Genomic DNA, 12,279 nt, shown 5'->3' with positions numbered 1-12,279 from the left:
TGCTTTATTTTTATGGAGCTGCAGTGTTTCCACAGTCAATTAAATCATCTGGTTAAAAGGTGTCTCTGATGGATTAGCAGTAGACTTTAAAAATAATGGAAGTACTTATAAAACAGATACTACCTTAGAAGCATTCCCCTTTCTCTCCCACACAAAAGAGAATATCTCTTCTAAGATGGGTCCTAATGGGATATGTGTGGACATTGTCTCAAAACAAAACAACCCTTTTCTTTAGAACTGTTTGTTCTCAATCAAATAAATCAGTTGTGATCAATTAAATCATGCAATTAATCAAGTATGGTGTTTATAATTTAATGAAAGACTGAATGTACAGATTTTTATTGGCAGTTCTGTTATTTGCAGCTCTTTAATGATGTCAGGACCAAAGAACATATTTTTACATCTTCCCCAAAGCAAATTTCTAGAGGAATATGATGGTACTTGATATGTTTTGCACACCTGCCTTCTGCCTGAGCCTTTCTGCTGCGTGATAGTGGTGACTCAGAAGAGGCTCTTTAGGTTTCGTGAGTTGGATTAATTATGGTCTACTTTTGTTCTCCTCATCAGCAGCGTGAGTGGCAATCATTCCTACAGTGATGAAGATGGCTCCAAGTATAATGACACCGCCAAGTGCTGGGGTCCAATCAGACGGATTGATGCTTACAGAATTTATTTGGTAAGTGTCCACAGCTAAGATGTTGACTGAATTTTACATTATTTTCTGAGTAACTGTTTCTAAAGTAATATATTTATGCACTCTACACTTAATGTTAGTCATTCTGCCCTTCTCCTTTTTCCTTCCCCTCCTCTGTATTTTGTAGAAAATCTGTGAATCAAGTGATTTACATGGGCACTCTGAATGCTGGACTAAGCAGAGTTACACTCTTCTAAGCCCACTGACTTCAGGGAACTCAGAAGAGTGTCAGTCTGTGTATGATAGCACGGGTTGACTCACTTGATCAGCTTTGTAGTCTGCCTAACTATAAATGAATACTTGAATCAATGTAATGGGCCATCAAAGGTAATCTGGTATGGTTGCCCCTGCTCTAGCCTCATCGAGTAATCTCTTTGGAATAGATTCAAGGTGCACATGGAAATATGATGTCCTGATTACTTGTCCATTTTGTTTTGCTACTTATAGCTTTTTCACTTTTCCTTCTGCTGGGCCACTCTTTCAAAATACTGCTATAATAAGCCCCCCCCCCCCCGTTGAGCTACTGATAGCTATATTTCAGTATTCAGTAAAGTCATGAGGTTTTTCTAAAGCCGTGAAAGTTTATATTACAATGCATCTTGAAATCTTGTTTTGTTATCTACAGTGTGTGTGCTGAGATGAGTCATGTTGAGCGGTTTAGATAAGGCTGTACCTTGTATGTTCAGCAAGGTTCCAACCCATTAAGAAAGCTGCTTGTCTCTATTAGACTGGTTTCATTAGCATTTCAGTGAATTTTAGGATTTTCTCTGACTTCTATGTCTGTACAACTGGGTGCTCTGGAGCATCCGTGCTAGAAACTCGCATTGACATCTGTAGCAGATATAAGATACAATTCAAGAACAAAATATTTCTGTCAAGAAATGGGGAAGTTTTTAAAATGTATTTTCTGAATGTAAAAACTTAGCTGAGCATTCCAGAATGCAAATCAAAAATGAAAAAAAAAACTTGCAGATGATGGTAAACAAAGCTGGGTATGAGGGTGAAAATGACCTGGAGCAATATCTAGTTTTCATTTGAGTCTGCACACCTTTGGCCGAAAGTGGGGGCTTGTGTGTGCTGATTGGATCATTTTCCCAAATAGCACACTATATTATTATTTTTAGTAATAATGCTGTAGCAGGAGCTAAGCCTCAGGAATATTAGCAAATGCCACAGCCTACTTAATTATTTAAAAGAAATATTATTGCTTTATTAAACTGCATCTAGGCCTATTTCTTCAGAATTTTTACATGATTGAAGATTTCCTCATGGAATTTCAATAACTCTTTGACTCACCAGAAGGAACTCATCAAGCAAGGCAGGCAGGCATTAATTACTGCCCACACCTCCCAGATATTGCACTTATAATTCATAAAGATAATTGTCATTAGCCAAAGGTTTTAAAAAAAACCCTAGTAGCTATGTAGAAGTATTAGATTCCCTCCCTGAATGGGCAAATGCTATGATACTGTTATTTTTGCTTGTTTTTTATTTATTGTTTGAAGGCAGTTTTAATCAGAGTTTCAGTCCTATTATTCCTTGCTAATTTAAGTACTGCCATACAGTCAGAAGATCATTTTTGTATTCTATATATGGCATCTAACATTCCTTCACATAATTTAGCAGTTTAAAACAGAGGGCAAATACTATTTTGATCAGCCATAAGCGCATGTCCTTAATCTGTCTGGTGTCGAGGCAATTCTCTGGTCAGTTTTTAAAAATTTCTTTGCTGTGATATTCTTTCCATAGCATGTAGAAGAAAGGATCATGTCAATGTTTGAATGCTGGATGCCTCTTGACCTTGGGTACTGAATTTGCTAAACTAGGAGAGATGCTTGCTTCAGTGAACTGGAAGGTGGGATAGCATTAGGACTGAGAGGGAGAAAGTTACAGAGGAATATAGAAAGACGTGCTGTGAGCATACAGGTGGAGGGACAAGAGACTAAATTATGCACTTACAATTAAAATTAGCAAAAATTATAATTATTTGTTTTGAATAGTAGCTGCAGCAATATGAGTAATAATCAGTAAAGGTAAAGATGTATCCCCTGTGCAAGCGCTGGGTCATGTCTGACCCTTGGGGTGACGCCCTCCAGCATTTTCATGGCAGACTCAATACGGGGTGGTTTGCCAGTGCCTTCCCCAGTCATTACCGTTTACCCCCCAGCAAGCTGGGTACTCATTTTACCGACCTCGGAAGGATGGAAGGCTGAGTCAACCTTGAGCCGGCTGCTGGGATCGAACTCCCAACCTCATGGACATCGCTTCAGATAGCATGTCGCTTACCACTCTGCACTACAAGAGACTCTTCAATAATCAGTATCATACTTTTATTTAGATAATTTATATTCTACCTGTAGTCTCCAGAGATTTGCTTAAAGCAACTTGATTTTTTGGAGAAGGCACATTATTGAGCTCACCCACCTTTTGCATGTGCACCAAGCAAATACGTTGTTTTTAAAGTGTGTCCACATTAAATTGTGTAACTAGTCCTACCTTTCCTCCTCCCATGAGATATCAATAAAAATATTAGTATTGTTCATACACTCTGGAAATATTCAGTATATTTAGAATTACTAGAATGTCAGATTTAACCTTTTAGTAGGTAGGGATGTCTTTTCTCTACAAGCTGGGCTAGCTCTAAGAAGCCTCATTTGGGGCTAGGTTCCTGGCTTGGCCATTGACCTTTATTGCCAAGAGCTGCTTAAATCTGTCCATCAGCCCTTGCTGCTACTGCTGCAAGGTGGCCAGGGTTGCATTGGAGGGCAGGGTGGAACGGGAAGCTAGGTGGAACAGGGAGCCTTCCACCACAAGCAAATAACTTTCCTAAAATCTATAGGGTTTTCTCAATTTTTTTCTTACGATGTTGGAGCACTTAACATGGCTGAAGTAGAGCCTCTGCAGCAAGCTAGTTACAGCATAGGAAGGAATGAAGATTTTCAACCTGATGTTAGAACACTTTATTTAGATATTCTGTTAGGTACAATGGGAATTCTTGGCAAGTATTAGAATGGCAGGCAAAGAGAGAGCCTTTAGAATTGTGTGAGTTTCTTCAGAAACAGTAATGTTTGAAATCTTTGTAATACCATGATTGACAAATTTATTCTTAGGAATCTGAGACCAGTACACTTTCATTTCTACCTACTGTGATACATTTTTGAATTTATATACATTAGTTCCCACATTTGTTTGTGATTGTACAGCTAGGAAATCTTTTTTCTTTTTCTTTCCAGTTTCTTCTTTTAAAATTCATGACAATCATAGTTCTGGGATAATTAAGCATTTTAAAATATTGTATTACATTTCTATGCCACCCTACCTTGCGACTCAGGGCAGTTTACAGTAAAAATTCATGGAACAATACAAGGAAGTGTAATGATTATGAACATATAACATTTCTAAGGGTAGAACTTGTAGCAGTAGGACGTTTAACATTTAATCTTTACTATTAGAATATTTGGACACATCATGCGATCAAACTTGCTAGAAAAATCATTAATGCTCAGTCAGTGACAAAAGGAAACGTGGTTGCCAAAGGATCTGCTGGCTAGATATGATTAAAGCTGATACAGGGATGACCATGAACCAAGTAAAAGAATCCATCCGAGACAGGGGCGCATGGCGAAGACTTTTTTATAGAATCGTCGAGGCTTGGACATGAGTGAATGGATGACATCATCATTAGAACATTCTAACTGTACAACTATGTAATTGTGTAACTGTTTAGCCTACTGTGGTTTGGCTCTTTCATCTGCATTGTGTAGTTGGTGGTGGGAGAGGCCTCTGGGGCTCTAGTTGATTTCATTGGCCTTGACTTACAGCTTGGTGGAAGAACTCCATTTTGCAGGCCCTGTGGAATTTTTTAGCTCTCATTTTTCATCTTACATATAACTGTTTCTTGGAAAAGCCTTTCTATCTCTTTTGTGATTTTTTTTTTACTTCCTCTTCCCCTCCATTGCAATAATAACTTTATATCTTTGGGCTGTGAAACTGGAGGAGATAGTGGCTGACATAAAACCCTGTTTTATAATTTTGTCTCCTAAAGTCCTTTGGAAACAGTCTCTGTTACTATGCTTCATGAATAGAAGTAGGATGCTATGACAGCCCTGTTCACTTCCTTCCCTCAGAGGAAAGGTTTTCCCTCCTCCTTTCCTTTCTGTTACTGAGCCAGCCAAGGGATCTGTTTTCTTTCCTAAAGAACTCTAGCTGGCCCACCCTGTCAAAGTATAATATTTTGGTTAGTTGCTGAGCCCAGGAACCTGTGGGAAGGATTATGACCTTTCTTTAACTTGAATGGCACTTGAGACATTTTTATATTTCAAATTAACAAAATATTTTATTCAACATAGAGAGGGGAAAGTCAGGTGAAATCGGGTTGAATTTCTGAGGTAGCTCAATATAGATAATTGAGATAAAATCAGTACATGTGCAATTCTTATGTTTCAGGCTAATGAGAGTTTCTTAAACTTTTCACAGTAACTTAAATCTTTGTGGAGAGGCTTTTGTTCCAGTGTTCTCCCCAAAAACTTCAATATACTTCTCTGAGCATTCTCTAACTCTTTTTGTTTTGTCCACTATCCAAATTCCTTCTCTTGAAACACCAGTACTTGTCTGGCTCTAAAGGCAGTTTCTAACCACCATGACCAGGGATCTCTGTACTCTTCGGAGAACTCTCCCTGTTTAGACTGTTGGAAAATGCCACCTCTCTCTAGAAGATCTATCCCTTTTCCTTGGTCCAAATGAAAGTCTTTGCCTAATTTCCCAAACTTCCTTGCCAACTTTACTAAGTTCTCCATCTGTATTAAACTGCTCTCAGCTAAGGCTGAAATTGGACTCAACTTAGTTAAGGCAGAAATCTTAACTGATTCTCTTCTCAGCATGCAGTTCTCTCAAGACTTTCCCTGCTCAGTTGATGTTAACCAATCAGATTCCCTAGAGCAGCCTATCAATCAAGGCTCTCTTGCTCTGTGAAGGAATTAACCCTTCACAGTTCTTTAGTTGTTTTTACAACACTTCTAAGCTTTTTAAAAGTGCAGTCTGTCACAATGCCATCTACATAATGAGAATATTTAGACAGGTTAAGCTGCTCTCTGATGAGTTTCCTGCCTGTGCAGCATTTTTAATATTGCTCTGCAGACTCCAGCTTACGTAAGTGTGGCTGCATTGTCTGCACACAGTCTACTGGGCTTACATTAACCTTCATCCTGCAGAAATTTCAGTATTATCTCATTTCTCTTGTCAATCACCTTTGAAAGCACAGTCTTGAAAAATAAATAGGTAATGGAAACTTATGTTGTTAATGCTTAAATCAGTCTTCTTCCCCCTTCCCCATTTAATACTTAATTCTGTGTTCCTTATTTGGGGTTTCCAGATGGGTTTTGAACGTGAGGATATGCTGGCAATGGTGGCAGTTCTGCTTGACCTGGTAACCCTGGCTGGTTGGTTATATCTTTCTGTATTAGATGGATTAAAATAGTCTTTGTCACAGCAAATAGAAAGCTGTGGAGTACCATTGGATCTTCAATTGCTCTTTGAGAAACAAGCATAGACTGTGGCATGGAGTGCTTTCCCCCCTGCTCTGAAAATGTCACAAAAACTGCAGCTGGTGGAAAATGCAACTACTTTTCTGCGTATTTAAATGGGTAGGTTTGAGCATATATCACCATTGCTGAAGTGACTGCAAGGCTTCCAGTTTGTTCCTGAAGACTGTGATGACTTGGGCCCAGTCTAAGGGACTGCCTCTCATGGTGTAAACACTTGCACGTATTTAGATCTGCCTGTCAAGTTCTTTTATTCACCTACTTTCATCTATTAGTGTGATTAACCTCAGTGTTTTGTGAATGCACCACATTTATGGAACAACATTCATGAAGAAATCTGACACATCCTGAATTTCTTCAGTATGGCATGTAAGACCTGCGAGTTAATGCAGGTCTTTTGTTGATAGTTACTTGGATATTACTATTGATGGCAGTTTGGATATCTGAATGCTGTGTGAGTGGAACTAACTTGAACATTATGTGGTAGGTATTGAAATGGCAGGCTTTGTGGGTGGCTTCATAAAAATCAACATTGTTTTTATTTTGAATTATGATCATGATAGGTTTTAGTGGTGTGTTAGTCACTCTGAGCTTTCGTTTGAAAGAGTTGATACAAATGTTTTAAATAGGTCCATAGTTGCAGCAAATAATTTCTTTTTTGCTTTGTTACTGAGGAAAATGGAAGAACAGGATGCACATATAGTTTAAATGAACAATAATGTTTCAGTTTATTATTACTTCATATTCTCAACTTTTTAATGTTTATACAGGATGTTACTGGAATGTTAGCACATAAATGCAAATAGAGTACAGGAAAACAAGGTAGAAGAAGAGTTGGTTCTTATATGCCACTTTTCTCTACCCGAAGGAGGCTCAAAGTGGCTTACATTCGCCTTCTCTTTCCTCTCCCCACAACAGACACTTTGTGAGGTAGGTGGGGCTGAGAGAGTCCTGATACTATTGCTCAGTCAGAACAGTTTTATCAGTACTGTGGCGAGCTCTTGGTCACCCAGCTGGCTGCATGTGGGGGAATGGGTAATCAAACCTGGCTCATCAGCAGTTGGCGCTCCTAACCACTACTGGATTTGCAGTTTGGGCCCCCATTGTGTAGAAAGGTAGCATATAAATGGAGTAAATAATTAACTAAACATAGTAGATACTGCTTAATGGCTGTTCTATTTAGATTTCTAAGTCCAAGTTGGCATGAACCTGTTATTTGGAGCCATTTGTTGGACACAACACAGGTATTTGCTCTGTGATCTTGTTACAATACACCCCTGGAAGATACCAAAATGTTTCCTATGTAATCTGAGGTATTATTGTATTGTACCTTCACTGGTTACGTATGTTCTTTGTCTTACTGTTGATTAGCAATGGAATATAACTTTTTGATTGCTAAAAGACATTGAAATGCCTGTGAAATTATTTTTAATTGTAGTAGTAGATAGCCATCCAAGGTATGTGATCCTGGATGTAGCTCCATAATTGCAAACGTCACCTCTGCTCCCTTCCCAAAGTAGTTTTGCTTCCATTCTGCCTGTCTTCTTCCTTAGGGCATAGCCAGGAAATGGCTGAAGCTCCCAGGATAGGGAAGATAATTGCAGAAGAAAGCATTGCAGAAGGTGCTTTCTCCAGTGTCACTTTGTTCTGTTTGAGGCAGTCTGGTACATCTGTTCTATTAGGGTCTGGACTGGGGCTTATTAGCTAATCAGGATGGCGGCCTGGTATCCGTGTTTACAGGTTTGCAGATGCTGCAGGGAGCCCAGCATGTACAGGCTGAGCGAAGATGAGAGCACAGATGGTTTAATGGAGATTATCCCAGTTGGAAACATGCTAGTGCAGTGAATAAAATGAGGGCTCACAAGCATTTACCAATTCTCTTTAGAAAGGGACAATGTCACCCCAGCCTGACACTTATTAAAATACTGAGCAAGCAGAACTTTCCCTGTCTGATAAGAAAGTTATCCTGACTCCATCAGAACTCTTTAGATTCAGAATACAAACAGAAAGTACCAAAACTGAAACAAGTGGCTTGCTAGGTATGCATTTTTCCTGATCTTCTGTCTCTGTTTGGCGGTATGTGAGTGAAGCTTGTGTGCCTGCATAGACCCCAGCCAGCAGCTTCACTGCATCTCTCTAATTGTTCTTAGGGATATAACCGGCCATCACTGGGGGATATGTGATGTATGCCATGCATAGAAGGGCATCAGAAATAGATGCTAGTGCTGCTCATTTTCACTATATTGTGAAATGGATGCTTGGTAGAAATAGTCATTCTAGGTGTAGGCTAATAGTCCCAATCTTTTTTTTTTTAATTAAAATATTTATAACCTGCCTTTTCGAGTAGATGATAAAAAACAATGTAAAGTGTACAAAACAAATCCTCAAACCACTCCCCTATAAGATGCTTCCTATCTGTACTTCATTAAAAGCCCCTGGCAAGAGAGCCAGTGCCATATGGTATTTAAAAGTATCTGACAAGTTTCTGGGGGAATCTGAGTTCAAATCCCCACTCATGCCATGGAAGCTTGTTGGGCGACCTTTGTGCAGTCACACTCTCTCAGTCTAACCTATGTCCCAGGGTTCTTGTGAAGATAAAAGGGAGGGTGGGCAGTGATGAAAGCTTCCTTGAGTTCCCATTGGGGAGTAAGGCAGGATACAAATGAAGCAAATATAGCCCATTCCACAAAGTGGAAGCTACAATAGAAAAGATATGGGCTCCACTTGATGCCAGGAGGAATATCCTAAGTATGTAGTTGGGGCCAAACATATGGAAACTTGAGGAGAGCACCTGGCATACAGGAGAATATGAAGAAAGGCTGTTCTTTAGATGTGTGGGTCCGAGGTCATGAAGGGCTCTAAAATCACAATCAGCACTTTAGGCTGCACTTGGGGAAAAACTGGCAGCCAGCATAGCTAGTTTAAGATTGGGGAGATACAATCCTAATAGCCCCTGATAATAATCAGGTTCCCATTTTCTGAACCAGCTGCAGGTTCCAAGTTATCTTCAAGGGCAGGCAACAGAGCATTACATTGATCCAACCACAAGTTTACTAAAACATGGTGTGACTTCTTAGAAGAGAAGAGAGTTATCAAACAAAATGCAGCTGACAAAGTGCAGTCTTGGTCACTGTGCCAACCTGCTTTTCAAGCAACAGAGCTAAGTGCAATAACACCCCCCCCCCAGCTCTCAACCCAAAAGCTAGCTCAGTGCCATCCCCTGTAAGTGTATCCAGAGTAGGTCTAGTAGGTGCTAATCCAAAGAGTCAGGAATTGAAAAACTTACTCCTTCATTTTCTACATGTTAAGCTTCCCTTTATGTGCTTCTGTCTCAGTCTGCGGCTTCCCTGGGCACGTGCCCTCCTCACCGGAGGGCCTGTGGGTGGGGTAGTGGCCGGGTGGTGCCGCCGTCCCAATCCGGAAGTGCCCAGCTTTGCTGGGCGCATCCGGATTGGGCCATGTGCTCAGCTCCTGGAGGCAGTCGCTCCAGGGGCCGGGCCAATCCAGACTGGGTGCATCTGGATTGGCCCACTGACCTGGACACCACCCAGACACCACCTGGAAAGGGTGGCTGTCCAAGCCCTGACAGGCCGCCTACATGGCTCTTTTAAAATTATATAAGGTCCAATGGTTAAGATATATACGGTAAGTGTTTTTGCTTTTCAACAAGGTCTTTGAAACTTTGAGAGAGGCTTTTTTCTCAGTTTCTGCTTTAATTCACAAGCATATGTTTCTGAGTTTCACTGACATTTCACATTTAGAAGGCAGGAACATGACAACCAAGTTCACCAAATCCTTCTCTATACACAGACCAAGAATCTCTTTTTTAAGAGCTATCTCCTTTTTCACTGGGCAGGGATTACTTAACTAAAAGCAATTTTCCTTTTTGGCTTGAATGGGGAGCTTTGATCCACCCACTTCTTGAGAGGCCACTGCTCTTGTAGTAGTTGAGAGCAGTGGCCTCTCATCTGGGGAACTGAGTTTGATTTCCCCCACTCCTCCTCCCCATACAGCCAGCTGGGTGACCTTCGGCCAGTCACAATTCTCTCAAAAACTCTCTCAGCCTCACCTCACCCTCACAGGCTGTGTGTTGTAAGGAGGGGGATGGTAGGCAATTCTAAGCCGCTTTGAGACTTCTTTGGGTAGTAAAAAGTGGGGCAGAAACCCCTCAGCTCTTCTTCTTCTTCTGCCACTTTCCCAGTCCACAGTCTGTGCTATACTGTCTCTTCTCCAAATGTTACTTCCATACTGTCATTTCTTAACTGACGCTCAGTAGAATTCCATTTGAACTGTATGTGGAATTCAGTCACACCATTGCAAAGAAGATGATGCTGTTAAAGTGCGTCAGTGCTTGAGAGGAGACAGATGAAGTTTAATGGCAGGGTCTCAGTTTACTCTCAGTGTTCCACAATTAACAGCATATGTGTCCGTTAATCTCCAGTTTTGACAAATTTATTTCCTTCACTATTTTTCCCCCTAGAATTAGACCCAAACAAATTATAACTTATGTATCGTCCTTGAATCTGATAAACATCTTCATCATGCTGTATGATAATTTATTGCTCTCCTTCTATCTATATGTATGGAATGATAATTTCCCATTTAATTGTATCTGAGGAAGTGCTTGTACACACAAAAACTTATGCCTTGTTAATCTTAAAGTTGCCGCAGGACTCAGACTTTGAACTGCTTGTCACTTGGACTCTGTTAGAAAATTAACCCTTGAAGTCTTGCTGCCCCCAGCTCTGTAGCCTGCCCTGGAATGCCCAAAATAACATGTCCTATGGTGTGCCTCACACTCCATAGCTATCAAATCCTAGCCCTGGGTGCCCTTTCTGACCAAAGTTTGTGTGTTTGGCGGGTGGTATTTAATGAAAAAGGAAGTGCCAGATAGAACAAAACCCCCATTAGCAACCAGAAGAGAAAGTAACCAATAGTTGCAATAAATCTACCTGCTGCTAAGCCTTTAAGGCAGTTGTCCCCAGCCTCTGGTCCAGGGACCAGGACCGGCCCGTAGATCAGTTGGTACCGGGCCGTGACTTCTCCTTGTCCTCCTCCCTGGCTGCTGCCACTGGCAGCACCCCGCAGCGGGCGGCGGGAAGTCAGGGGTGCTGGTGGGAAAGCAAGTGGAGCAGGGGCTCAGGCGGCGGCAGTGATGTCCCTCGGCAAAAGATTACTCCTCCCCCACCAGGCCTCAGTAAAATTCTCAAGCGTTGACCGGTCCCCGGTGATAAAAAAATTGGGGACCACTGCCACCCACTATCCAATCCCTGTACTGGTGGGCCCTGCTGAAGCTAAGACCTTAATGAGTCCTAGGTGCTCCTCTGAAGACACTAAATGCCGACTAGCCATGCCTGTAGAACTGTCCTGGAGGTGAAGGATGTCTAGGCTTGTTCATTGCCACAGACCCAAAGAAACAAGGCTAATGCACGTTGTACACTGCTTCAGTCCTTGATATGGCACTGATAAAGAACATGAAGCTGGGAAATTTAAATGGCCAAAAGTCTCCAATCCACTGTGTGTGTGGGGGGGGGGGGGAGGAATCACAGCAGACCAATAAATCAGTGAATATGACACCACTTTAAATAGGGAAGGGGAAGGTAGAATGTGTCTCATGACAGCATCCCCTGGCTCAGGCCTCCCCTCCCATTTGATTGGCTAGCCCAGAAGTGATTGACCTGGCCATATAGCACTTCAGAGAATCCACTCCCAAAGAAGCCAAATGGATGGCTGTGGCCGGTGAAAGCCTTCTTTCTCCTTCAGTGGGGGAAGAACTCCAAGACTTGTTAGGTCACGTCTCCACTTGCTCCAGGCAGAGCTTTGCCTGTCCGTGCTCTCCTCAGGGCAGTGGTGGTGCAGGCAGTGGTGGTGCAGCAAATAGCGCCAGCAGAGTTCAGGTGACTTCAGTGGTGCAGCCTAGTAACCTGACAGGGAAGAGGGTTATCAGCAGGCTGGGAGGTGGTGTGATGTTCCAAGCTAGGCATCCAGTAACCAGAATTTATAATTATACCTGGCAAGCTTTTTAAACATGGGCATAAAAGCATA

At 41.6% G+C, this 12,279-nt stretch overlaps 1 protein-coding gene across 6 annotated transcripts in view; it reads left to right on the top strand.

Moving 5' to 3' along the window:
* Positions 1 to 12,279, top strand: part of SLC38A12 (solute carrier family 38 member 12) — a 99,874-nt gene that overhangs the window by 31,562 nt on the left and 56,033 nt on the right. For 4 of the 6 annotated variants that reach the window (XM_077327892.1, XM_077327896.1, XM_077327891.1 and 1 more), the window contains one exon: positions 568 to 676. In XM_077327892.1, the coding sequence (XP_077184007.1) occupies positions 568 to 676 (109 nt within the window). The remainder of the gene's footprint in view (positions 1 to 567; positions 677 to 12,279) is intronic. The other 2 variants (XM_077327897.1, XM_077327895.1) reach the window with 1 other exon arrangement.

Source organism: Paroedura picta, chromosome 3 (genome assembly GCF_049243985.1).
Source record: "Paroedura picta isolate Pp20150507F chromosome 3, Ppicta_v3.0, whole genome shotgun sequence".
In the NCBI taxonomy this organism is placed as follows: domain Eukaryota; kingdom Metazoa; phylum Chordata; class Lepidosauria; order Squamata; family Gekkonidae; genus Paroedura; species Paroedura picta.
The sequence above is the reverse complement of the archived record's forward strand: the minus strand, read 5'-3'. Positions and strand labels throughout refer to the sequence as shown.